Source organism: Petromyzon marinus, unplaced genomic scaffold (assembly GCF_048934315.1).
Source record: "Petromyzon marinus isolate PM22_M1 ecotype Great Lakes invasive population unplaced genomic scaffold, UKy_Petmar_22M1.pri1.0 PM_G_Scaffold_24, whole genome shotgun sequence".
NCBI classification, from domain to species: domain Eukaryota; kingdom Metazoa; phylum Chordata; class Hyperoartia; order Petromyzontiformes; family Petromyzontidae; genus Petromyzon; species Petromyzon marinus.
Window position 1 is genome coordinate 1,277,275 of NW_027422806.1, and position 25,898 is coordinate 1,303,172.

Genomic DNA, 25,898 nt, shown 5'->3' on the forward strand with positions numbered 1-25,898 from the left:
AAATGAAGATGTCTTACCGATGTAGGGCTGTATTTGTTTGGTTATATATTTTGCTAATTGATATGTGGCAGAGCCAATTGTACTGACTATGGGTCGTAATGGGATGCCGATTTTATGAATCTTTGGTAGCCCATAGAGTCTAGGTGGTTTTGAGGCCCTTGGCTTAATTAGGTATTGCTCATTTTTAGGGATTAATGAATTTGCAATTATTGCAGTGGTCTTACGTTCTAAAGTATTAGTTGGATCTCGTTTAATTTTAATGTAGGTACTTTCCTCTAGTAAATTTCTAATTTTATTATCATAATCGGCTCGTGACATCACTACAGTAGTGCGGCCTTTATCAGCTGCTAGGATTTGGATATCCTTATTTACACGCAGCTCTCTTAAGGCTTTTGCCTCGTTAGAGCTAATATTTACTTTTGGAACTTTGCTATTCTCAATTATTTTAGCAACCTCATGTCTAGTCATCTCTGCCTCATTATGTGGAAGGAGTCTAACTGCTGATTCTACCTCAGCAATTATCTCATCCACTGGAATTGTGCTTGGGGTAACGGCAAAGTTAAGGCCTTTAGAAAGGATAGAGACCAAAGGATGAGAATAGCAAAGTTCCAAAAGTAAATATTAGCTCTAACGAGGCAAAAGCCTTAAGAGAGCTGCGTGTAAATAAGGATATCCAAATCCTAGCAGCTGATAAAGGCCGCACTACTGTAGTGATGTCACGAGCCGATTATGATAATAAAATTAGAAATTTACTAGAGGAAAGTACCTACATTAAAATTAAACGAGATCCAACTAATACTTTAGAACGTAAGACCACTGCAATAATTGCAAATTCATTAATCCCTAAAAATGAGCAATACCTAATTAAGCCAAGGGCCTCAAAACCACCTAGACTCTATGGGCTACCAAAGATTCATAAAATCGGCATCCCATTACGACCCATAGTCAGTACAATTGGCTCTGCCACATATCAATTAGCAAAATATATAACCAAACAAATACAGCCCTACATCGGTAAGACATCTTCATTTATAAAAAATTCAGAACATCTTGTGAATGTGATTAAAGATATTAAACTTACTCCTGATGATATTCTGGTAAGTTTTGATGTTATTTCTCTATTCACTAAGGTTCCAGTGGACGAATCGCTTAAATTACTTGATACACTAGTAAAGAATACCGGTTTACAAAAAGATATTCCGAAACTTGCTGGCCATTGTTTAAATAACACTTACTTCTTATGGAGAGGGGATTTCTTTAAACAAAAGGAAGGAGCAGCAATGGGTTCTCCTTTATCCCCTGCTATAGCAAATTTGTTCATGGAAAACTTTGAAATAAGAGCACTTGCCTCGAGCACATTAAAACCATCCTTTTGGTTTAGGTATGTGGATGACACTTTGGTTGTCTGGCCACATGGTAAAGATACACTTAATGATTTTCTAAATCATCTCAATGCACAAAACCCGGCCATCCAGTTCACCATGGAAATGGAGGTGAATAACACACTCCCATTCCTAGATATTTTGCTTGGACATGCCCTAAACGGTAAAATAACACACAGCGTTTACAGAAAGCAAACGCACACTGATGCCTATCTGAATGCAGAATCACATCATCATCCAGCTCAAAAATCCTCTCTTATCAAGACGCTCGTACATCGGGCGAAAACGGTGTCAGATGGTGAGAGTCTAGTGAGAGAGATTAAACACGTTAAAGACGCACTGCGACAGAATGGCTACAATAATGCTCAAATTAACAGAGCACTGAATGCCAAATCACGATCGCAAAGCAATACTACTGAAAGCGACCAGATTGTTAAAACAATAAAAATTCCATATATCTCAGGAGTAACTGACAAATTAGCCCGCGTTTTGCAAAAGCAAAACATTACAGTAAGATTTGGTACAGTACACAAAATTCAAAAACTAGTATCTTGCACTAAAGACGCATTACCTAAACTATCAACAGAAGGTGTATATCGGATTAATTGTTCATGTGGCAGCTGCTACATTGGGCAGACGGGACGTAACATCAGCGTAAGACTAAAAGAACATCAGAGAAATATTAAATTATCTCAAACACAACTGTCGGCAGTGGCAGAACATGCTTGTCAACAAGGACACTCAATTGATTTTGACAATGTTGCAGTGGTGTGTAAAACTAATTATTACTGGCAAAGACTAATTAGAGAATCCATTGAAATTGAGAGGAACAAGAATAACTTTAATCGTTCTGACAGCTACCGGCTTAGTGCGGCCTGGAAGCGTATTATTAAATAATACACATTACATTTTGATTTAAAGAATTACTAATCTACAACTCATTACTAATCATAACCAATGACTGATTACTAATCGATTATATAATTACATTACCCCCCCCCCTCCGCCTCTAATCACTGCACCTGATGAGTTAAGTGATGACGTCACCCTGCTGCTCTATATAAAACCGGGAGCAAGCGAGGGCTTTACCATTCTGGCGAATTGCCCGATGATGCTGGAAGTATTTACCAGCGAAACGTCGTACTCAAACTGTAAATGTGGATTAACTCTTCAACACACCGGTGGGCTGAAGTAGTGAATTATTTGTCTTTTGTCAACGTGACACTTTTTTTTGCTGATTGGCCGTGTCGGGTGGTGGAGGGTTGCGACACATTTATAAATAAACGCGATCTAACCCAAAAACCTTTATTATGAATAATATTGGTCGCGAAAGCCTACGTGTTAAACTGACTAACCTCTATGGGGAGGATACTTTTCTTAAAACCAGAAAATTGGAGAAGCTTCGCATTAAGCGGATGAAATTGATATCTTCACTGGCGTTCCTCAAAAGGTGCAGAGATTCAAAGGTAATACCAAACGCAGTTAAAATAACACATCACATAAAGTCTTCTAAAGCTAACCAAATACTACACAAAGCTAGCGAATTATTATTAATAGAGAGAATACAGCACAATAGGAGTGAATTATCTTACATTTCGGAATCGCTAAAGCAGTTACACTTAGATATAAGCAATAGTGTATCTATGCATTATTGGAATATAATCGATAACATAACACAACAATCGGCTGATAATGTGTTTAAACTAACAAAAACTAACCAAATTAATAAATTTTCTAGACTACAAAATAAACAAATCCCTACTGAAAACCAAAAATGTAAAAACAAAACTGTACTGAACTTGACCAACACTGTATTAACCGGTGACATGGTCTCTATCCTTTCTAAAGGCCTTAACTTTGCCGTTACCCCAAGCACAATTCCAGTGGATGAGATAATTGCTGAGGTAGAATCAGCAGTTAGACTCCTTCCACATAATGAGGCAGAGATGACTAGACATGAGGTTGCTAAAATAATTGAGAATAGCAAAGTTCCAAAAGTAAATATTAGCTCTAACGAGGCAAAAGCCTTAAGAGAGCTGCGTGTAAATAAGGATATCCAAATCCTAGCAGCTGATAAAGGCCGCACTACTGTAGTGATGTCACGAGCCGATTATGATAATAAAATTAGAAATTTACTAGAGGAAAGTACCTACATTAAAATTAAACGAGATCCAACTAATACTTTAGAACGTAAGACCACTGCAATAATTGCAAATTCATTAATCCCTAAAAATGAGCAATACCTAATTAAGCCAAGGGCCTCAAAACCACCTAGACTCTATGGGCTACCAAAGATTCATAAAATCGGCATCCCATTACGACCCATAGTCAGTACAATTGGCTCTGCCACATATCAATTAGCAAAATATATAACCAAACAAATACAGCCCTACATCGGTAAGACATCTTCATTTATAAAAAATTCAGAACATCTTGTGAATGTGATTAAAGATATTAAACTTACTCCTGATGATATTCTGGTAAGTTTTGATGTTATTTCTCTATTCACTAAGGTTCCAGTGGACGAATCGCTTAAATTACTTGATACACTAGTAAAGAATACCGGTTTACAAAAAGATATTCCGAAACTTGCTGGCCATTGTTTAAATAACACTTACTTCTTATGGAGAGGGGATTTCTTTAAACAAAAGGAAGGAGCAGCAATGGGTTCTCCTTTATCCCCTGCTATAGCAAATTTGTTCATGGAAAACTTTGAAATAAGAGCACTTGCCTCGAGCACATTAAAACCATCCTTTTGGTTTAGGTATGTGGATGACACTTTGGTTGTCTGGCCACATGGTAAAGATACACTTAATGATTTTCTAAATCATCTCAATGCACAAAACCCGGCCATCCAGTTCACCATGGAAATGGAGGTGAATAACACACTCCCATTCCTAGATATTTTGCTTGGACATGGCCTAAACGGTAAAATAACACACAGCGTTTACAGAAAGCAAACGCACACTGATGCCTATCTGAATGCAGAATCACATCATCATCCAGCTCAAAAATCCTCTCTTATCAAGACGCTCGTACATCGGGCGAAAACGGTGTCAGATGGTGAGAGTCTAGTGAGAGAGATTAAACACGTTAAAGACGCACTGCGACAGAATGGCTACAATAATGCTCAAATTAACAGAGCACTGAATGCCAAATCACGATCGCAAAGCAATACTACTGAAAGCGACCAGATTGTTAAAACAATAAAAATTCCATATATCTCAGGAGTAACTGACAAATTAGCCCGCGTTTTGCAAAAGCAAAACATTACAGTAAGATTTGGTACAGTACACAAAATTCAAAAACTAGTATCTTGCACTAAAGACGCATTACCTAAACTATCAACAGAAGGTGTATATCGGATTAATTGTTCATGTGGCAGCTGCTACATTGGGCAGACGGGACGTAACATCAGCGTAAGACTAAAAGAACATCAGAGAAATATTAAATTATCTCAAACACAACTGTCGGCAGTGGCAGAACATGCTTGTCAACAAGGACACTCAATTGATTTTGACAATGTTGCAGTGGTGTGTAAAACTAATTATTACTGGCAAAGACTAATTAGAGAATCCATTGAAATTGAGAGGAACAAGAATAACTTTAATCGTTCTGACAGCTACCGGCTTAGTGCGGCCTGGAAGCGTATTATTAAATAATACACATTACATTTTGATTTAAAGAATTACTAATCTACAACTCATTACTAATCATAACCAATGACTGATTACTAATCGATTATATAATTACATTACCCCCCCCCCTCCGCCTCTAATCACTGCACCTGATGAGTTAAGTGATGACGTCACCCTGCTGCTCTATATAAAACCGGGAGCAAGCGAGGGCTTTACCATTCTGGCGAATTGCCCGATGATGCTGGAAGTATTTACCAGCGAAACGTCGTACTCAAACTGTAAATGTGGATTAACTCTTCAACACACCGGTGGGCTGAAGTAGTGAATTATTTGTCTTTTGTCAACGTGACACTTTTTTTGCTGATTGGCCGTGTCGGGTGGTGGAGGGTTGCGACACATTTATAAATAAACGCGATCTAACCCAAAAACCTTTATTATGAATAATATTGGTCGCGAAAGCCTACGTGTTAAACTGACTACACTATACACTACACACTACACTATACACTACACTACACACTATACACTACTATACACTACACTATACACTACACTAGTATACACTACACTATACACTACACTATACACTACACTACACACTAAACTATACACTACACTACACACTACACTATACACTACACTACACACTACACTATACACTACACTATACACCCCTCTGTGTCCTGGCGGTGTGCCACTCACGTAGCCACGGTCGCCCTCCGCGTTTCTCTGCGGTGCCTTGGGGAGAGTGGGGGGATCCTCCCTGCACGCATGTGGGTAGTGGGGGGGTAGTGGGGGGGTAGTGAGGGGGTAGTGGGGGGGGTGGTGGGGGGGGGCACAACGGCAGGTCGTCACAAAGATGACCCCGCGGGCACCGCCGACGTCCGCCCCACGTCCGAGAGAAGCGAGCGACTCACGTGGGGCCCCAGGGCTCCTGCCAATGCTGCTGCTGCCGGCGGCGTCGGCGGCGGTAGAGCAGCAGCAGCAGCAGCGTGGCCACCAGGGCGAGGGACACGGCGAGGATCGCGGCCGGAGCGGCCCAGCTGGCCCGGCCCGCCGCCGCCGCCTTCTCTGCGTGGCACAACAACGATCCCCCGCGTGGCGTCAGCGTGCCGCCGTAGCACGACGACGACAACCGCCTCGATGACCACACGCGCCAGGCTAGGTGCGCTTTGAGGCTCGTGGCGCTCGCACCCGGGCGTTGCGGGTCGAGGGAGCGAGACGAAGGGACGGACGGAGACAAAGTCTCCCCCGTAAAGGCCCCGGCGGACTGTCGGGGCGTGTGCCGTTAGCGAGTATCAGCAGCTGTGAAGGCCGTGATTGTGACAAACGAGGGGATGGGTGGCCAGAACAGGGACACACACACGGACACACACACGGACACGCACACACACACACGGACACGCACGCACACACACACACACACGCACGCGGACACGCACGCACACACACACATGCACACGCACGCATATGGACAGACAACCATGCACACGCACACGGACAGACACGCACCAACACACGTGCATGCACGCACAAACGTACACGGACACACACACATGCAACATTCAGAGATGCGAACAAACCTGTTCGTGTGTCCAGTTGCCTGTTCAGACCGAAAGTCGTGAGTTCAACCGGCGTGCAACAGACGGCGGTGGTGGCGTCTACATCAGTAGAACGTGAAGATCCAGTGTCATTTACATCTGTAGAACGTGAAGATCCAGTGTCATTTACATCTGTAGAACATGAAGAACCAGTGGCAGAACGTGAAGAACCAGTGGCCTCTACATCTGTAGAACGTGAAGAACCAGTGGTATCTACATCTCCAGAAGGTGAAGAACCAGTGGCATCTACATCTCCAGAAGGTGAAGAACCAGTGGCATCTACATCTGCAAAACGAGAAGAACCAGTGACATTAATATCAACAGAATACGAAAAACCAGTGACATGTACATCTGCAGAATGTAAAGAACCAGTGCCATCTACATCTACAGAATGTGAAGAACCAGTGGCATCTACATCTGCAGAACGTGAAGAACCAGTGGGATCTACATCTGTAGAACGTGAAGAACCAGTGGCATCTACATCTGCAGAACGCGAAGAACCAGTGGCCTCTACATCTGCAGAACGTGAAGAACCAGTGGCATCTACATCTGCAGAACGCGAAGAACCAGTGGCCTCTACATCTGCAGAACGTGAAGAACCAGTGGCCTCTACATCTGCAGAACGTGAAGATCCAGTGTCATTTACATCTGCAGAACATGAAGAACCAGTGGCATCTACATCTGCAGAGCGTGAAGAACCAGTGGCATCTACATCTGCAGACAGTGAAGAACCAGTGGCATCTACATCTGCAGAGCGTGAAGAACCAGCGGCATCTAATCTGCAGAACGTGAAGAATCAGTGGCATCTACATCTGCTGAACGTGAAGAACCAGTGGCATCTACATCTGCAGAGCGTGAAGAACCAGCGGCATCTACATCTGTAGAACGTGAAGAACCAGTGGCATCTACATCTGCAGAACGTGAAGAACCAGTGGCATCTACATCTGCAGAACGTGAAGAATTAGTGGCATCTACATCTGCAGAGCGTGAAGAACCAGTGGCATCTACATCTGCAGAGCGTGAAGAATTAGTGTAATCTACATCTGTAAAAGGTGAAGAACAAGTGGCATCTACATCTGCAGAACGTGAAGAACCAGTGGCATCTATATCTGCAGAACGTGAAGAACCAGTGGCATCTACATCTGCAGAACGTGAAGAACCAGTAGCATCTACATCAGCTTTGGGTCTCTGTGTGAGTCTATGGGTCTCTGTCTGAGAAGTCTATGGGTGTCTGTGTGAGTAGTCTATGGGTGTCTGTGTGATGAGTCTATGGGTCTCTGTGTGAGTAGTCTATGGGTCTCTGTGTGAGTCTATGGGTGTCTGTGTGAGTAGGTTATGGGTGTCTGTATGATGAGTCTATGGGTCTCTGTGTGAGTCTATGGGTCTCTGTGTGAGTAGTCTATGGGTCTCTGTGTGAGTAGTCTATGGGTCTCTGTGTGAGTCTATGGGTGTCTGTGTGAGTCTATGGGTCTCTGTGTGAGTGGTCTATGGGTCTCTGTGTGAGTCTATGGGTGTCTGTGTGAGTCTATGGGTCTCTGTGTGAGTAGTCTATGGGTCTCTGTGTGAGTAGTCTATGGGTGTCTGTGTGATGAGTCTATGGGTCTCTGTGCGAGTAGTCTATGGGTCTCTGTGTGAGTAGTCTATGGGTGTCTGTGTGGTGAGTCTATGGGTCTCTGTGTGAGTAGTCTATGGGTCTCTATGTGAGTAGTCTATGGGTCTCGGTGTGATGAGTCTATGGGTCTCTGTGTGAGTCTATGGGTCTCTGTGTGAGTATTCTATGGGTGTCTGTGTGATGAGTCTATGGGTCTCTGTGTGAGTCGATGGGTCTCTCTGTGAGCAGTCTATGGGTGTCTGTGTGATGAGTCTATGGGTCTCTGTCTGAGTCTATGGGTCTCTGTGTGAGTAGTCTATGGGTCTCTGTGTGAGTTGTCTATTGGTCTCTGTGTGAGTCTGTGGGTCTCTGTGTGAGTAGTCTATGGGTCTCTATGTGAGTAGTCTATGGGTCTCTGTGTGAGTAGTCTATGGGTCTTCTTTGGTTCTTTCGGTAAAGTCACGTAGAATGAGAATAAAATAATACATTTATAAAATAAAATAACGCAATAAAATTCTCACGACGTTTCGGCCACAACACAAAGCGGTCTTCATCAGGTGAAGGGACGAGACTGTCTGGAGGACAGCGCTGGAGCGAACAAAGCCACGCTGAGATCGCGACCTTTAAGCTGTGTGAGAAGAAACAAAGCGCCTTGACAAAGGAATTAGCATAGAATTTAGCATTGAAATAGCTGAGTGATTCGCTTGTGACTGGTCACAGAAATGGCTATGTTAAAGTCAAAGCATACACATTCACAGAGGCACCTAGTACAAATCAAACAGGAGAATTTAGCATTGAAATAACTAGGAGAATTTAGCATTGAAATAACTGAGTGATTAGCTTGTGACTGGTCACAGAAATGGCTATGTTAAAGTCAAAGCCTACACATCTGAGCAATTCACAGTAACTGGGTATACACTACACTATATAATGAATACTACATAGTAAACCAATAAAAAACTAAAATATAAATTACCCCAATGTTTCATCTTCTTTGGTTCTTTCGGTAAAGTCACGTAGAATGAGAATAAAATAATAAATTGATAAAATAAAATAACACAATAATATTCTCACGACGTTTTGGCCACAACACAAGCGGCCTTCATCAGGTGAAGGGACGAGACTGTCTGGTAGGACAGCGCTGGAGTGAAAGAGCCACGTTCAGATCACGGCCTTTAAGCTGTGTGAGAGGAACAAAGCGCCTTGACAAAGGAATTAGCATATAATTTAGCATTGAAATGGCTGAATGATTAGCTTGTGACTGGTCACAGAAATAGTTATGTTAAAAGTTAAAGCATACACATCCGCAGAGGCACCCCTTGACAATGGAATTAGCATAGAATTTAGCATTGAAATAGCTAAGTTAAATCATACACATCCGCAGAGGCACCCCTTGACAATGGAATTAGCATAGAATTTAGCATTGAAATAGCTGAGTGATTAGCTTGTAACTGCTCACAGAAATAGCTACGTTAAAGTCAGACCATACACATTCACCGAGGCACTTAGTACAAATCAAACAGGAGAATTTAGCATTGAAATAACTAGGCGAATTTAGCATTGAAATAACTGAGTGATTAGCTAGTGACTGGTCACAGAAATGACTATGTTGAAGTCAAGGCCTACACATCTGAGCTATTCACAGTACTATATAGTGAACCAATAAAAACTAAAATATAAATTACCTTCATGTTATCAATAAACTCTATATTCTCCAATCAGCTAAGCTACCAACAATAAGTCGTTATATATCACCATGCTATATGGCGAAAAAATGGGTGGATTCTTACCCTCAACTTCAGCACCACGGATAGCTACGGGCCCCGTTCAGACGGACGAGTTCGTCCATGGTCGGAACAGAGGAGGGGGAGAGAGACAGTTGCGAGGCCCTAGTATACTCCATGTTGTAAAACCATACCATTAACCGTGGTGTGAGAGGTATTAAGAGGCAATGCTGGCGAAAGAGCTGCGGTCTGAAGGTCATCGTAAAAATACAATTAATTAAGAACAGAAAAGATTTAAAACATCTTTCCAGTGGTTACTAAGCCAGAATCCATCTTCTCGGTTGAAATTGTCTCTGTGCTTGTATATGTGAATGGCCTCATGAACGAATCTCTCATGGTAGCCGGTTGGTTTGCAAAGAACTTCCATCTTGGAGAAGTCAATGTCATGTGAGCCCACTGAATTATAACAGTGATCTGCCACGGCAGAGGAGTTCGTCCTACCGTGTTTCAAGTCTGCTTTATGTTCGCGGATGCGGTCCGAGATATGTCTTTTGGTTTCTCCAATGTAGCTACTACCACAGAGGCACTTTAGTTTGTAAACGCCCGGGTACTGTATGTCTGGAACAGCATCTTTTACAGATGGAACTAAATCACGGATTTTATGTACTGTGTTGAATCGGACCTGGATCTTGTGTTTATTCAGGATTTTGGAGATCTTTTTAGTGACCCCTGCAATGTAGGGTAAGGTGATGGTTTTGAGTGGCTCCACAAGAGGATCCTTCTTCATGACTGGAGTGATGGCTTTGCGGATTGTGTAGTCGGAGTAGCCATTAGCCCGGAGAGCCTGGTGTACGTGCTTGAGTTCACTGGTAATGTGTTCCTGGTCGGAAATTCATTGGGCTCTATGGTATAGAGTCTTGATGAGGGAGTTCTTCTACATCGGATTGGGAACATGTAGACAATATGACTACCTCTTCGGCTGCCACTATGTCGACCAAATGTAGGGACAATTTGATTTCCAAATTTAATCACCTCTCCAGCTAAAAATCGGACCCACACACCGAAAAGATAGACGTCAACAAAGTCGTAATTAATCGCAGTAACAGTTCCATTTCTGATGGTCTGAAATCCGTTTTAGCTAAAGGTCTAAACTTTGCTGTCACACCGAGACACTTACCGGTAAATGATATCATTGCCCATGTCGACGTTGCACTCAAGGGCTTGAGTCCCATCGCTGCAGACATAGCAAGATCTGAAATCGCTGCAACCCTCAAAAACGCTAAGTTGCCACCCAGCAACATCAGCAAAGACAAACGTTTTGAATTATCTCAATTAAAAAAGAGGGATGATATTGTCGTCCTCTCAGCCGACAAGGGCAATGCCACTGTCATCATGGACAAAACAGAATATAACAACAAAATTCAAGAACTACTCAACGATGGCAGCTATACAAAAATAAAAAGAGATCCCACCAACAGCCTGGTTACCAAAACGAACAAAATCATCTCTGATTCAACAGCATTAATTGATGAGACCAAACAGTTCTCGTTGAAACCCTCTGCTGCCAGACCACCAAGATTATATGGCCTTCCAAAGATACACAGAGAAGATACACCCCTTCGTCCCATCGTCTCTACTATCAACTCCCCCACCTATAAACTGGCACGTTTTCTTGCTGATATACTGCGACCTTTCACTGGAAAAACCACCTCTGCGGTACTAAATTCTACTCACCTGGTATCGACAATCAAAGGCATTTCCCTGTCTCCAGACGACCTGCTTGTCAGTTTTGATGTGGTGTCCTTGTTCACCAAAGTCCCGGTACCTGACACCATCGCTATCATTGAAGACCTGGTTCATCAAGGACTGCACACTGATGTACCCCCCCTGGTGAGACATTGCTTAACCAACACATACTTCACCTGGAATGGAACTTTCTACAAACAAACTGAGGGCACCCCAATGGGCCCCCCCCCTATCTCCGGTTGTAGCCAACGTATTCATGGAAAATTTTGAAACTGACGCCATCCAGACTGCCACTCTACGCCCGACCTTATGGAAGAGGTACGTGGATGACACCTTTGTCATCTGGCCACATGGCCAGCCTGCTCTAGACCAATTCCGCGACCACATCAATTCCATACACCCAGCCATCAGAATTACCATGGAGGTCGAAAAAGATGGCAAACTACCCTTTTTGGATGTCTTAATTAAAAGGAGACATGATGGTTCAATGAGCCACTCTGTCTACAGGAAAGCCACCCATACAGATGCTCACTTGAAACCGGATTCCCACCACCATCCATCCCAGAAGAACTCCCTCATCAAGACTCTATACCATAGAGCCCAATGCATTTCCGACCAGGAACACATTACCAGTGAACTCAAGCACGTACACCAGGCTCTCAGGGCTAATGGTTACTCCGACTACACAATCCGCAAAGCCATCACTCCAGTCATGAAGAAGGATCCTCTTGTGGAGCCACTCAAAACCTTCACCTTACCCTACATTGCAGGGGTCACTAAAAAGATCTCCAAAATCCTGAATAAACACAAGATCCAGGTCCGATTCAACACAATACATAAAATCCGTGATCTAGTTCCATCTGTAAAAGATGCTGTTCCAGACATACAGTACCCGGGCATTTACAAACTAAAGTGCCTCTGTGGTAGTAGCTACATTGGAGAAACCAAACGACATATCTCGGACCGCATCCGTGAACATAAAGCAGACTTGAAACACGGTAGGACGAACTCCTCTGCCATGGCAGATCACTGTTATAATTCAGTGGGCTCACATGACATTGACTTCTCCAAGACGGAGGTTCTTTGCAAACCAACCGGCTACCATGAGAGATTCGTTCATGAGGCCATTCACATATACAAGCACAGAGACAATTTCAACCGAGAAGATGGATTCTGGCTTAGTAACCATTGGAAAGATGTTTTAAACCAATTCCGTTCTTAATTAATTGTATTTTACGATGATCTTCAGACCGCAGCTCTTTCACCAGCATTGACTCTTAATACCTCTCACACCACGGTTAATGGTATGGTTTACAACATGGAGTATAATAGCGCCTCGCAGCTGTCTCTCTCCCCCTCCTCTGTTCCGACCTTGGATGAACTCGTCCGTCTGAACGGGGCCCGTAGCTATCCGTGTTGCTAAAGTTGAGGGTAAGAATCCACCCATTTTTTCGCCATATAGCATTGTGATATATAACGACTTATTGTTGGTAGCTTAGCTGATTGGAGAATATAGAGTTTATTGATAACATTAAGGTAATTTATATTTTAGTTTTTTATTGGTTCACTATATAGTATTCATTAAACATTGTATTGTATACCCAGTTACTGTGAATAGCTCAGATGTGTAGACCTTGCCTTCAACATAGCCATTTCTGTGATCAGTCACTAGCTAATCACTCAGTTATTTCAATGCTAAATTCGCCTAGTTATTTCAATGCTAAATTCTCCTGTTTGATTTGTACTAGGTGCCTCGGTGAATGTGTATGCTCTGACTTTAAACAAGCTAATCACTCAGCTATTTCAATGCTAAATTATATGCTAATTCCATAGTCAAGGCGCTTTGTTTCTTCTGACACAGCTTAAAGGTCGTGATCTGAACGTGGCTTTTTTCCACTCCAGCGCTGTCCTACCAGACAGTCTCGTCCCTTCACCTGATGAAGGCCGCTTGTGTTGTGGCCGAAACGTCGTGAGAATATTATTGTGTTATTTTATTTTATCAATTTATTATTTTATTCTCATTCTACGTGACTTTACCGAAAGAACCAAAGAAGACAAAGCGGACTTTCAAACTCCAATCCAACCGCTCCCCACCACCCCACTCTTCCACACCCCCCCCCGCTCCCCCCAACCCACAACCAACCCCACCGACACCCTTCCGCTCACCCGCAGCGGGGTCCCGCGTGCCGAAGCGCAGCGCGTAGCGCAGCGCGTGGTGGTTGTTCCACACGTAGAGGGCGCGGTCGCGCGCGTTGTACTGCACCGACGTGATGAACCGGAACGGGTTGGGGAACGGGACGGAGACGCGAGCGTCCCGCCGCGAGTCGGTGTCGTACACGTAGTCGATGCGGTCGCACGTCCCCCCTCCTTCTCCTCCTCCTCCTCCAGCGGCGTCCGCCCCTCCGTCGCCGTCGTCCTCGTAAGTCGAGCGCAGGACGTGGAGGACGCCGCACGCCATGAAGGCGTCGGAGGCCAAGCGCTTGACGTAGGCCGTCTCGAAGGAGGCCTCGACGCGCATCGCGCGCGGATTTAAGCGGCTCACCACCACGCGCCCGTGGTTCTGCTCCGTGGCGTAGATGACCCAGAGGCCGCGCTCGTCGGCCGCCAGGTCGATGTCGGACTTGCCGCCCCAGCGGTAGGGCGAAGTGTCGTAGTAGTTGGCGTTGGGGATGAACGCCTCGCCGCCCTTGACGCGCGTGCGCAGGTCGAACTTGACGACGCTGCGCGTTCGCTCCTGCGACGGTGCGCAGCGTGGGTGGCAGGGAGAGGTTAAGTGAGTGAGTGAGTGTGTGGTGAGGTGAGTGAGTGTGGTGTGTGTGTGGTGGAGAGGTGAGTGTGGGTGTAAGAGGTGAGTGAGTGTGTGTGTGGTGGAGAGGTGAGTGAGTGAGTGTGAGTGTGAGAGGTGAGTGAGTGAGTGTGTGGTGAGGTGGGTGAGTGTGAGTGTGAGAGGTGAGTCAGTGTGTGTGTGGTGGAGAGGTGGGTGAGTGTGGTGGAGAGGTGAGTGTGTGTGTGTGTGGTGGAGAGGTGGGTGAGTGTGTGGTGGAGAGGTAAGTGAGTGTGGGTGTGAGAGGTGAGTGTGTGTGTGTGTGGTGGAGAGGTGGGTGAGTGTGGTGGAGAGGTGAGTGTGTGTGTGTGTGGTGGAGAGGTGGGTGAGTGTGTGGTGGAGAGGTAAGTGAGTGTGGGTGTGAGAGGTGAGTGTGTGTGTGTGTGGTGGAGAGGTGGGTGAGTGTGTGGTGGAGAGGTAAGTGAGTGTGAGTGTGAGAGGTGAGTGAGTGTGTGTGGTGGAGAGGTGAGTGAGTGTGGGTGTGAGAGGTGAGTGTGTGTGTGGTGGAGAGGTGAGTGAGTGTGTGTGTGGTGGAGAGGTGAGTGAGTGTGGGTGTGAGAGGTGAGTGAGTGTGTGTGTGGTGGAGAGGTGGGTGAGTGTGTGTGTGGTGGAGAGGTGGGTGAGTGTGTGTGGGTGGGGAGAGGTGAGTGTGTGTGTGGTGGAGAGGTGGGTGAGTGTGGGTGTGAGAGGTGAGTGTGTGTGTGTGGTGAGGTGAGTGTGAGTGTAAGAGGTGAGTGAGTGTGTGTGTGGTGGAGAGGTGGGTGAGTGTGGGTGTGAGAGGTGAGTGAGTGTGTGTGTGGTGGAGAGGTGGGTGAGGGTGGTGGAGAGGTGAGTGTGTGTGTGTGGTGGAGAGGTGGGTGAGTGTGTGGTGGAGAGGTAAGTGAGTGTGGGTGTGAGAGGTGAGTGTGTGTGTGGTGGAGAGGTGAGTGAGTGTGGGTGTGAGAGGTGAGTGTGTGTGTGGTGGAGAGGTGAGTGAGTGTGTGTGTGGTGGAGAGGTGAGTGAGTGTGGGTGTGAGAGGTGAGTGAGTGTGTGTGTGGTGGAGAGGTGGGTGAGTGTGAGTGTGTGTGTGGTGGAGAGGTGAGTGAGTGTGGGTGTGAGAGGTGAGTGAGTGTGTGTGTGGTGGAGAGGTGGGTGAGTGTGTGGTGGAGAGGTGGGTGAGTGTGTGTGGGTGGGGAGAGGTGAGTGTGTGTGTGGTGGAGAGGTGGGTGAGTGTGGGTGTGAGAGGTGAGTGTGTGTGTGTGGTGAGGTGAGTGTGAGTGTAAGAGGTGAGTGAGTGTGTGTGTGGTGGAGAGGTGGGTGAGTGTGGGTGTGAGAGGTGAGTGAGTGTGTGTGTGGTGGAGAGGTGGGTGAGGGTGGTGGAGAGGTGAGTGTGTGTGTGTGGTGGAGAGGTGGGTGAGTGTGTGGTGGAGAGGTAAGTGAGTGTGGGTGTGAGAGGTGAGTGTGTGTGTGGTGGAGAGGTGAGTGAGTGTGGGTGTGAGAGGTGAGTGTGTGTGTGGTGGAGAGGTGAGTGAGTGTGTGTGTGGTGGAGAGGTGAGTGAGTGTGGGTGTGAGAGGTGAGTGAGTGTGTGTGTGGTGGAGAGGTGGGTGAGTGTGAGTGTGTGTGTGGTGGAGAGGTGAGTGAGTGTGGGTGTGAGAGGTGAGTGAGTGTGTGTGTGGTGGAGAGGTGGGTGAGTGTGTGTGTGGTGGAGAGGTGGGTGAGTGTGTGTGGGTGGGGAGAGGTGAGTGTGTGTGTGGTGGAGAGGTGGGTGAGTGTGGGTGTGAGAGGTGAGTGTGTGTGTGTGGTGAGGTGAGTGTGAGTGTAAGAGGTGAGTGAGTGTGTGTGTGGTGGAGAGGTGGGTGAGTGTGGGTGTGAGAGGTGAGTGAGTGTGTGTGTGGTGGAGAGGTGGGTGAGGGTGGTGGAGAGGTGAGTGTGTGTGTGTGGTGGAGAGGTGGGTGAGTGTGTGGTGGAGAGGTAAGTGAGTGTGGGTGTGAGAGGTGAGTGTGTGTGTGGTGGAGAGGTGAGTGAGTGTGGGTGTGAGAGGTGAGTGTGTGTGTGGTGGAGAGGTGAGTGAGTGTGTGTGTGGTGGAGAGGTGAGTGAGTGTGGGTGTGAGAGGTGAGTGAGTGTGTGTGTGGTGGAGAGGTGGGTGAGTGTGAGTGTGTGTGTGGTGGAGAGGTGGGTGAGTGTGTGTGGGTGGGGAGAGGTGAGTGTGTGTGTGGTGGAGAGGTGGGTGAGTGTGGGTGTGAGAGGTGAGTGTGTGTGTGTGGTGAGGTGAGTGTAAGAGGTGAGTGAGTGTGTGTGTGGTGGAGAGGTGGGTGAGTGTGAGTGTGTGTGTGGTGGAGAGTAGGGTGAGTGTGTGTGGGTGTGAGAGGTGAGTGTGTGTGTGTGGTGGAGAGGTGAGTGAGTGTGGGTGTGAGAGGTGAGTGTGTGTGTGGTGGAGAGGTGGGTGAGTGTTGGTGTGAGAGGTGAGTGTGTGTGTGTGGTGAGTGTGAGTGTGAGAGGTGGGTGAGTGTGGGTGTGAGAGGTGAGTGAGTGAGTGTGTGGGGAGAGGTGAGTGAGTGTGGGTGTGAGAGGTGAGTGAGCGTGTGTGGGGAGAGGTGAGTGAGTGTGGGTGTGAGAGGTGAGTGTGGGTGTGTGTGGTGGAGAGGTGGGTGAGTGTGGGTGTGAGGGGTGAGTGAGTGAGTGTGTGGTGGAGAGGTGAGTGAGTGTGGGTGTGAGAGGTGAGTGAGTGCGTGTGTGTAGGGAGAGGTGAGTGAGTGTGGATGTGTGTGGGGAGAGGTGGGTGAGTGTGTGGGAAGAGGTGAGTGAGTGTGTGAGGGAGAGGGAGCGAGGGAGAGGGGGTGGGGAGAGGGAAGGTGAGAGTGAGAGGGGGGGGGGGTTAGTGAGTGTGTGTGTGTGGTGGAGAGGTGAGTGTGGGTGTGACAGGTGAGTGAGTGAGTGTGTGGGGAGAGGTGGGTGTGTGGGGAGAGGTGAGTGAGTGTGTGAGGGAGAGGGGGTGGGGAGAGGAAAGGTGAGCGTGAGAGGAGAGTGTGAGTGTGTGTGCGTGTATGAGTGGGTGAAGGCGTGAGCATGAAAGATCCGGGCGTGGTGGTGGTGGTGTGGGCCACACCAGCCCCTCGTACGCTGCGTCTGCCCATCATAGGTGCTGCTCGCTAACAGCGCTTGCCCCAACAGTCTGTTGAAGGCTCTACAGGGGATCTTGGTCTTTGATGAGCACAAGTGAAGTGCGTGGGGGCGCTCCTCACAGTGTGTGAGGGAGAGCGGAGGTGAAGGTACAAAGGTGTTTGAGTGCGAGTGTCTGAGTGTGTGTATGTATGTGTGTGCGTGTGTGTGGGAGCGGTAGTGTAGCGGTTAGCGCTACGCTGCGCTACGAACCCGGTGACCCGGTGACCCGGGTTCGATTCCCGCTCACGGCCAACACCATCAGTGACGATTATCTGAACCGGTCCTGGGCCTCCCCTAGGTCGACTCAGCCTCAAATGAGTACCTGGTGCGGTGGATAAAAACATTGCCACTGGGGACACAAAGGCGGTCGGGCGTGGTGCTGGCCACCCACCCCCTCGTGTACCGTTCAGACCTTCATAGGTGCTCGCTAACAGCACTTGCCCCTACAGTCTGTTAAGGCTATATGGGGGATCTTTATCTTTGTGTGTGTATGGCTGCTTTGGGTACGCGGTCCAGACCTCCCCAGAGACCCTGGCTGACAGAGGAGGTGTTCAGGATGGTTGAGAAAAAGCGACAGGCCCACGCTCATCGGCTACAGCATCCCACGTCGGAGAATGAGGAGGCTTACCGCAGCCTTCGCTCGGAGGTTCGGAGAGCCGTGAGGCGCTGCAAGGATGGGTGGTGGTCGCGGGTTGCTGAGGAGATGGAGTCTGCCTCAATGGCCCGCGATCACAAATCTCTATTTAACTCCATCAAAAAAGTAACCTGCAGCACCACACCTATTACCATCATTAGGGGAAAAAACGGTGATCCGATCTCCGACCCCCAGGAACAGGTTTGCAGATTTGCTTAGCATTTCTGTGAGGTCCTGGGGGAGGGGGAATCCCTCAGCCTGGAAAACATCATGGGACAAAGTGGAGATGACCCTGCTGAGGCTGCGGTGCCTCAAATATTTGAGGAAAAAGTCACCCCCTGTGAGTGGCTGGCTGAGGTGCCATCTGTTGAGGAAGTACTGAAGGCGATCCAGAGCCTGAGACCACGAAAGGCACCGGGCAGAAATGATCTCCCAAACGAAATGCTGAGGGAGGGTGGCGTTTGTGCACAGACTGCCCTACATGACATCATAACAACAGTCTGGACCACTGGATGGGTTCTGCAGGATTGGAAGGATGCCCTGGTGGTCCCCCTCTTTAAGAAGGGGGACCGCACAGACTGTAACAGCTACAGGGGAATCTCAAGGATTATTCAACATCGCCTTGCTAGGCACACTGAGGAGAGGGTGGTGGAACTCCAATGCGGTTTCAGGAAAGGGCGGTCCTGAACAGATGCCATATTTTCTGCCCGTGTGCTACAGCAGAAGTGTAGGGAATTCCAACAAGACCTACATCTCTGCTCCATTGACCTGGTCAAGGCCTATGATACCATCAGTAGGCCTGGGCTCTGGGTTGTTCTTCGTATTTTCGGAATCCCTGAGCCTCTGCTCATGATCATGATGGTGAGCGGGCCCGGGTAAAACTACGTGGCCGGGAGTCAGAGCCATTCCCTGTACACCTTGAGGTGCGACATTATTTAACATCTATTTCGACCACGTAGTTCGTGAAGCCTTCAGTAGCTGTACCCGAGGAATTTCCATCTGGTACAGGTAGAATGGGAGGCTGATCGATGCCCGGGTGCGGTCAAGGGATGGCTCCCTATTGGTCAACCACGTTATGTATGCCAACGACCTGGTAATAGCAGCTCACTCAGAGGAGAAATTGGAGGCGCTGCTGCTGAAACTTGAGTGTGCCACGAAGAGGTGGGGCCTTACCATCAGCCCCACCAAAACTAAGCACCTGCCTGGGTATTTTGTACCATCGGACACTCCACCCCCACAACTCCCAATCGGTGATGGGGCAGTTGTGGAGAGAGTGGAGAGTTTCCCATACCTGGGCAGTGTGCTCATGACCGGCTCCGGTTTAACAGCAGAGGTCTCACTCCGAATCAGTCGAGCGGCATCATCTTTTCATCGTTGCATAAAGCTGTGTGGAAGCTACCTGGTCTGTCACTCCGCAAGAAGCTTCGGGTCTTCTCGGCCACAGTCATGCCCTTCCTTCTCTTAGTGGCGAAAGGCGGTTGTTGTTGTTGTCTATACAGCTCACAACTGGAGGGCTCTCGCTCCCCAGTTAATTCATTGCGAAACGTGGAACCCCCTAATGGAACATCTTCGCCGGTTAGAAACATTTAGGCTAGCCTGCCTACGATCCATCCTGGGTTTAACCAGGCTGGATTGTGTGAGGAGCTCACAAATCCTCGAAAGATCTGGACAAAGTCCCATCGGTGAGCTCCTCCGGCAGGCAACGCTGTGTTGGCTGGGCCATATAGCCCGCATGCCCAATCACCGCATGCCCAAATAGCTTTTGTTCGGCCGGATCGAGGTGGCTAAACGGGTGCGGCACGGGCTAGAGAAGAGATGGAGTGACGTGGTACAGAAGGACGTGGAGCTGGGTGGACTTGCCGATGACTGGTACCAGCGGTGTCAAGATCGGCCTCTGTGGAGGAGGCTCGTGAAGGACGCTACTGGGCAGTTGTAGGCAGTCGCCCTCCAACAACAGCAGAGGGTTGAGGAGCGACGCTCACAACAACGAGCGGAGCGCCGGGTGGCTAAAACACAGCAAGTTGGCACAGTAGGGGGCACAGGTGGTGCATCAGCCGGTCATCTCGGTCATCTCAGTCAGTCGACCCATGGCACCTGGGTCTGCCCCCGTGACCTCCTGCCAGCGGGCATTCGACACTTCACGTGGCCTCAAGGTGCACATGGCCTGGCACAAGCGTCGTGGTGACATCACCGCCACTTAGTGGCGAAAGCTCACAACTGGAGGGCTCTCGCTCCCCAGTTAATTCATTCAGCAACTGCAATGTTTACTGGAGTTCTGAGCTCAGTCTATAAACTATAAAACTATTAACTATTTTTATTGTACAGGTCAGGACCACTGAGCCGGGATAGCTCTTTTTCAGAAGCGACCTGGGCACTAAATGATGGCTCAACGGAGTGGAAATGTACAGCAGCCAAATACTCTGAACGCGTGACGTCGATTCTCAACGTGGAGGGAAAAAAACGGAAGACCCAGAGGAAAAATCCACGGGGAGAACACGCAAACTCCAAATATACAGCAGCAGGCGTCAGGGTCGGGATTGAACCCACGAGCTTCTGTATACCAGGCGAGGTCGTAAACATCTCTCCACCATATTCTTGGTTCTTTCGGTGAAGTCACGTAGAAGGGAAACAATAAAATAATAAAAATATCTCTCCACCAGTCATTGCAACAGTCCCTAGCCTGATAAAAGTTTAGTGTCAGCGTATGTGTGGGTGCCCCCACCTGGAAAGAGAAATCAAAGTTCTATCCGGCCCTCTGGCAAAAGCTCTCTCCCCACCGCCGTCCTATACTTCGGGTAATGAACACGATTAATAATTCAACACATTTGGTATTCGCGCCAATCTGAGAACCGCAGGGGCCATCACGAATGAAGGCGCCATTTCACAGACGGGTATATACGCTGCCAGTAGGGGGAAGGGGCGACGTTGCCAAGTGGTTTCACCCACGGCCTCTTGTATACCAGGCGAGGTAGTGAACATCTCTCCACCGCGCCGCCCCTACGGCCCCTATCGTCATCATCATCACGGCTCTGTCGTACCAGGCAAGGTCCACCAAGCCATACAGCTCTTTTCCAGAAGCGAGCTGGCCACACAAAATGACAGCTCAACCAAGCGGCTTCTCACGTGGCAAAGTAATAGCGGCCAATTACTCTAAAAGCGTGTGGATTCTAAACGAGGTAGTTAACATCTCTCCACCGGGGCGCCCCGACCGCCCCTACCGCCATCTGCCGTCCATCATCCCACTGGTGCTCACGCGGAAACCCCCCCCCGGCGCCGGGCACCGACCCTGTTGAAGAACACAGCTCCGTCGTACACCACGAAGCCCGTGCCGTCGACGCGGTGCGGCAGCTTGTAGTTGGTGAGCGGTCGCCTGGCCAGGATGTCCTGGAGGGAGGCGTACTCCACGAGTCTGTCGGTGCGGAACGGCGTCCACGGCATGACGTACACCTTGTCGGTGGCCTGCAGCGAGTCGCGGCACCACGAGCCGGCCTGCTGCTTCGCCTCCAGGAGGTGCGAGGCCTCGCCAATGAGGAGGACGCTGCCCGGGCACGGGAAGACTGCCCAGGGAAAACGAGGGACAGACGAATGAACGAACGGTCGGGTCAGGGATTCGCGGCTGCTCCCTAAGTTGATATTCTATCAACTGAAAACGTTTTTTTTATTCTTGGTTCTTTTGGTAAAGTCACCACCACGTAGAAAGGAAACAATAAAATAATAAAAATATAAAACAATTAAATTCTCACGACGTTTCGACTGCAACACAAGCAATCATCATCAGGTGTGAAAACCACAGCAAGAAAATTTGAAAAAAAATAACCGCCACTTTTTTCAAATTTTCTTGCTGTGGTTTTCACACCTGATGATGATTGCTTCTTGTGTTGCAGTCGAAACGTCGTGAGAAGTTTATTGTTTTATATTTTTTTTATTTTATTGTTTCCCTTCTATGTGGTGACTTTACCGAAAGAACCAAGAATATGAATCCCTGCAGTCACGAAAGCTTTAAATAAAAAAATTTAAACTTTTTTTTAATATTTGAGCAGGTAAGGCCCACTGAGCCACGAAACTCTTTCGCCGAAGCAACTTGGCCACACAAATGACAGATCAACGAAAGTTTCTTATCATGTGGAAATGCACAGCAGTGTCCAAATACTCGCAATGCGTGACGTTGATTCTAGAACGTGACGTTGATTCTAGAACTCCACATGACCACAGGGTTAACGTGCAAGCTTCCAAGTATACAAGCCTCAGGGTTGGGATCGAACCCACGACCTCCTGTATACCAGGCGAGGAAGTTGACACCCCGCCACCGTTTGCATGCGTGTACTGATGGGCGTATGTTAACATGGGTGCCGTCTGCATCGCAGCAGAGCCTGATGAAGCTGAATGTCCACAGGGAACGATCGCGTTTCTTAAACATGCACATGTGGCATGTGCATCGGGAGCTTAGCGTGTGGCATACATCGACTGATTCATCGTCGCACGTCGGTTACAGTGAGGGAAAAAAAAGCATTTGATCCCCTGTTGATTTTGTATGTTTGACCACTGACAAAGAAATGATCAGTCTATAATTTTAATGGTAGGTTTATTTGAACAGTGGGAGACAGAATAACAACAAAATCCGGAAAAAAACGCATGTCAAAAATGTTATAAATTGATTTGCATTTTAATGAGGGAAATAAGTATTTGACCCCCTCTCAATCAGAAAGATTTCTGGCTCCCAGGTGTCTTTTATACAGGTAACGAGCAGAGATTAGGAGCACACTCTTAAAGGGAGTGCTCCTAATCTCAGCTTGTTACCTGTATAAAAGACACCTGTCCTCAGAAGCAATCAATCAGATTCCAAACTCTCCACCATGGCCAAGACCAAAGAGCTCTCCAAGGATGTCAGGGACAAGATTGTAGACCTACACAAGGCTGGAATGGGCTACAAGACCATTGCCAAGCAACTTGGTGAGAAGGTGACAACAGTTGGTGCGATTATTCGCAAATGGAAGAAACACAAAAGAACTGTCAATCTCCCTCGGTCTGGGGCTCCGTGCAAGATATCACCTCGTGGAGTTGCAATGATCATGAGAACGGTGAGGAATCAGCCCAGAACTACACGGGAGGATATAGTAATAGGTTTTACCCTTTTTAACTGGCATCAATGATCTCAAGGCAGCTGGGACCATAGTCACCAAGAAAACAATTGGTAACACACTATGCCGTGAAGGACTAAAATCCTGCAGCGCCCGCAAGGTCCCCCTGCTCAAGAAAGCACATATACATGCCCGTGTGAAGTTTGCCAATGAACATCTGAATGATTCAGAGGACAACTGTGTGAAAGTGTTGTGGTCAGATGAGACCAAAATGGAGCTCTTTGGAATAAACTCAACTCGCCGTGTTTGGAGGAGGAGGAATGCTGCCTATGACCCCAAGAACACCATCCCCACTGTCAAACATGGATGTGGAAACATTATGCTTTGGGGGTGTTTTTCTGCTAAGGGGACAGGACAACTTCACCACATCAATGGGACGATGGACGGGGCCATGTACCGTCAAATCTTGGGTGAGAACCTCCTTCCCTCAGCCAGGGCATTGAAAATGGGTCGTGGATGGGAATTCCAGCATGCCAATGACCCAAAACACACGGCCAAGGCAACAAAGGAGTGGCTCAAGAAGTTTCCAGACCTTAATTCCATAGAAAATCTGTGGAGGGAGCTGAAGGTTCGAGTTGCCAAACGTCAGCCTCGAAACCTTAATGACTTGGAGAAGATCTGCAAAGAGGAGTGGGACAAAATCCCTCCTGAGATGTGTGCAAACCTGGTGGCCAACTACAAGAAACGTCTGACCTCTGTGATTGCCAACAAGGGTTTTGCCACCAAGTACTAAGTCATGTTTTGCAGAGGGGTCAAATACTCATTTCCCTCGTAAAAATGCAAATCAATTTATAACATTTTTGACATGCGTTTTTCCGGATTTTATTGTTGTTATTCTGTCTCTCACTATTCAAATAAACCTACCATTAAAATTATAGACTGATCATTTCTTTGTCAGTGGGCAAACGTACAAAATCTGCAGAGGATCAAATACTTTTTTTTCCCTCACTGTAAATACTCGGGTGAAATAAAACCCGTCGTGGACACAGGCAATTCAGCTGTTGCAACAGAAACAGCTGGCATGCAGAGGATTGTGGGGTTTCCCAGGATGCGCCAAGGCTTAGCCTAAACGAATTTCGACTGAAGGTGTTGTTACTGGGATTGCCGCAAAACATTTTTTCGCGATACGCCATCAAATTTCACAATGGGACGATTTCCCAATATTCGTTGAGGCGCTCGTATTTAGCACAGCGTTAGTTCCGGTTGCAATCAATGCAGTCTCCGAGGCTTATGAACGCACGGCGCAGACGGCCACGCCAGAAACGCGGTCGGCAATTACGCGAACCGTGGCAACGATGATGTCACATAGTCGCCACGCCGTCAATGAACCCCGGAAAATTGTTGGGAACCCGTCGGTTCGATTTTATAATAACTTTTGGTGAGCGCACGCACAGTTGAATTGTTTGGTTTTGACAGCATTACCTCAAGCTCGGCGTGGTACGCACGTGCGTTTGTGCGCTTGTGCGTTTCGTAATCACGCCGAACATCTTCCAGTCCGCAAGGCGGAATGGAAAAGGCACCCGGATTAGTTTGCCTCTGTGGATATGTAGGTTTTGACTTTAACATAGCCATTCCTGTGACCAGTCACAAGCTAATCACTCAGCTATTTCAATGCTAAATTCTCCTGTTTGATTTATACTAGGTGCCTCTGTGGATGTGTAGGTTTTGACTTTAACATTGCCATTCCTGTGACCAGTCACAAGCTAATCCCTCAGCTATTTGATATGTAAACCCCTTTGTCAAGGTGCCTCACTTTAAAAGTCGCTACGAATCTTAACACCGTTCATTGAAGCTCTGTCGTCCCGACAGGTCTGTACCTTTCACCCTGAAGACGGCCCGCTTGCGTTGTGGAGAATTTTATTGTGTTATTTTAATATTTTATTCTCATTCTACGTAGTGACTTTTACCGAAAGAACCAAAGAAGATGATGAATCCTTGCAGTCATGAAAGCTTTAAATAGAAAAAAAAATGCACCCGGATTAAGTTGCCGATAGCCGCAGCGTGATAGAATAACGGATGCGGAGTGCCAGGTGCACACAATAAAAAAGTGTACGGGGTCAGTGGTGGACTGCAAGCGATTAGCACGCCGACCTTTGAACCCGGTAACCCCAAACTAAATTCGTGCTTACGTGAGCCCAACAGCAGTGGCGATTATTATTTAAACCCGTCACGGGCCTCCACCCTTTGGTTTGACCGGTGCGGTGTGCAGTAAAACATCGCTGGCAACTGGGGGAGATAAAGGCGGCCGGGCGTGGTGGTGCCGCCCGCCCGCTCCACCCACGCCCCCTCGTGTACGCCGTAGCGGCCTTCACGTCGTGCCGCTCGCTACGAGCACTTGCCCCCCACAGCCTGTGAGCACTTGCCCCCCACAGCCTGTCGAAGGCTGTGGGGGGCATCGCGAGGTATCCCCGTGAACCCCCGGTGACGACGAGCTCGAATATCGCTCTCGCTCGCGGCCAAAATCGGCGACGATTAA

General features: G+C 47.8%; 1 protein-coding gene and 1 long non-coding RNA gene across 2 annotated transcripts; both read right to left on the reverse strand.

The window, feature by feature from the left end:
- Positions 1 to 5,700: 5,700 nt before the first annotated feature.
- Positions 5,701 to 6,851, reverse strand: LOC142913301 (uncharacterized). Its single transcript, XR_012934609.1, has 3 exons — positions 6,604 to 6,851; positions 5,938 to 6,091; positions 5,701 to 5,783 (listed from the first exon to the last, which is right to left on the reverse strand). It is a non-coding gene; the product is annotated as an uncharacterized LOC142913301 (long non-coding RNA).
- A 346-nt stretch (positions 6,852 to 7,197) lies between these two features.
- On the reverse strand, positions 7,198 to 25,818 carry LOC142913313 (adhesion G protein-coupled receptor L3-like). Its single transcript, XM_076060846.1, has 5 exons — positions 25,782 to 25,818; positions 21,570 to 21,841; positions 13,849 to 14,416; positions 7,235 to 7,269; positions 7,198 to 7,203 (listed from the first exon to the last, which is right to left on the reverse strand). The coding sequence occupies exons 1-5, from the start codon at positions 25,816 to 25,818 to the stop codon at positions 7,198 to 7,200; spliced, it is 918 nt and encodes a 305-aa protein (XP_075916961.1).
- Between the last annotated feature and the right edge of the window lie 80 nt (positions 25,819 to 25,898).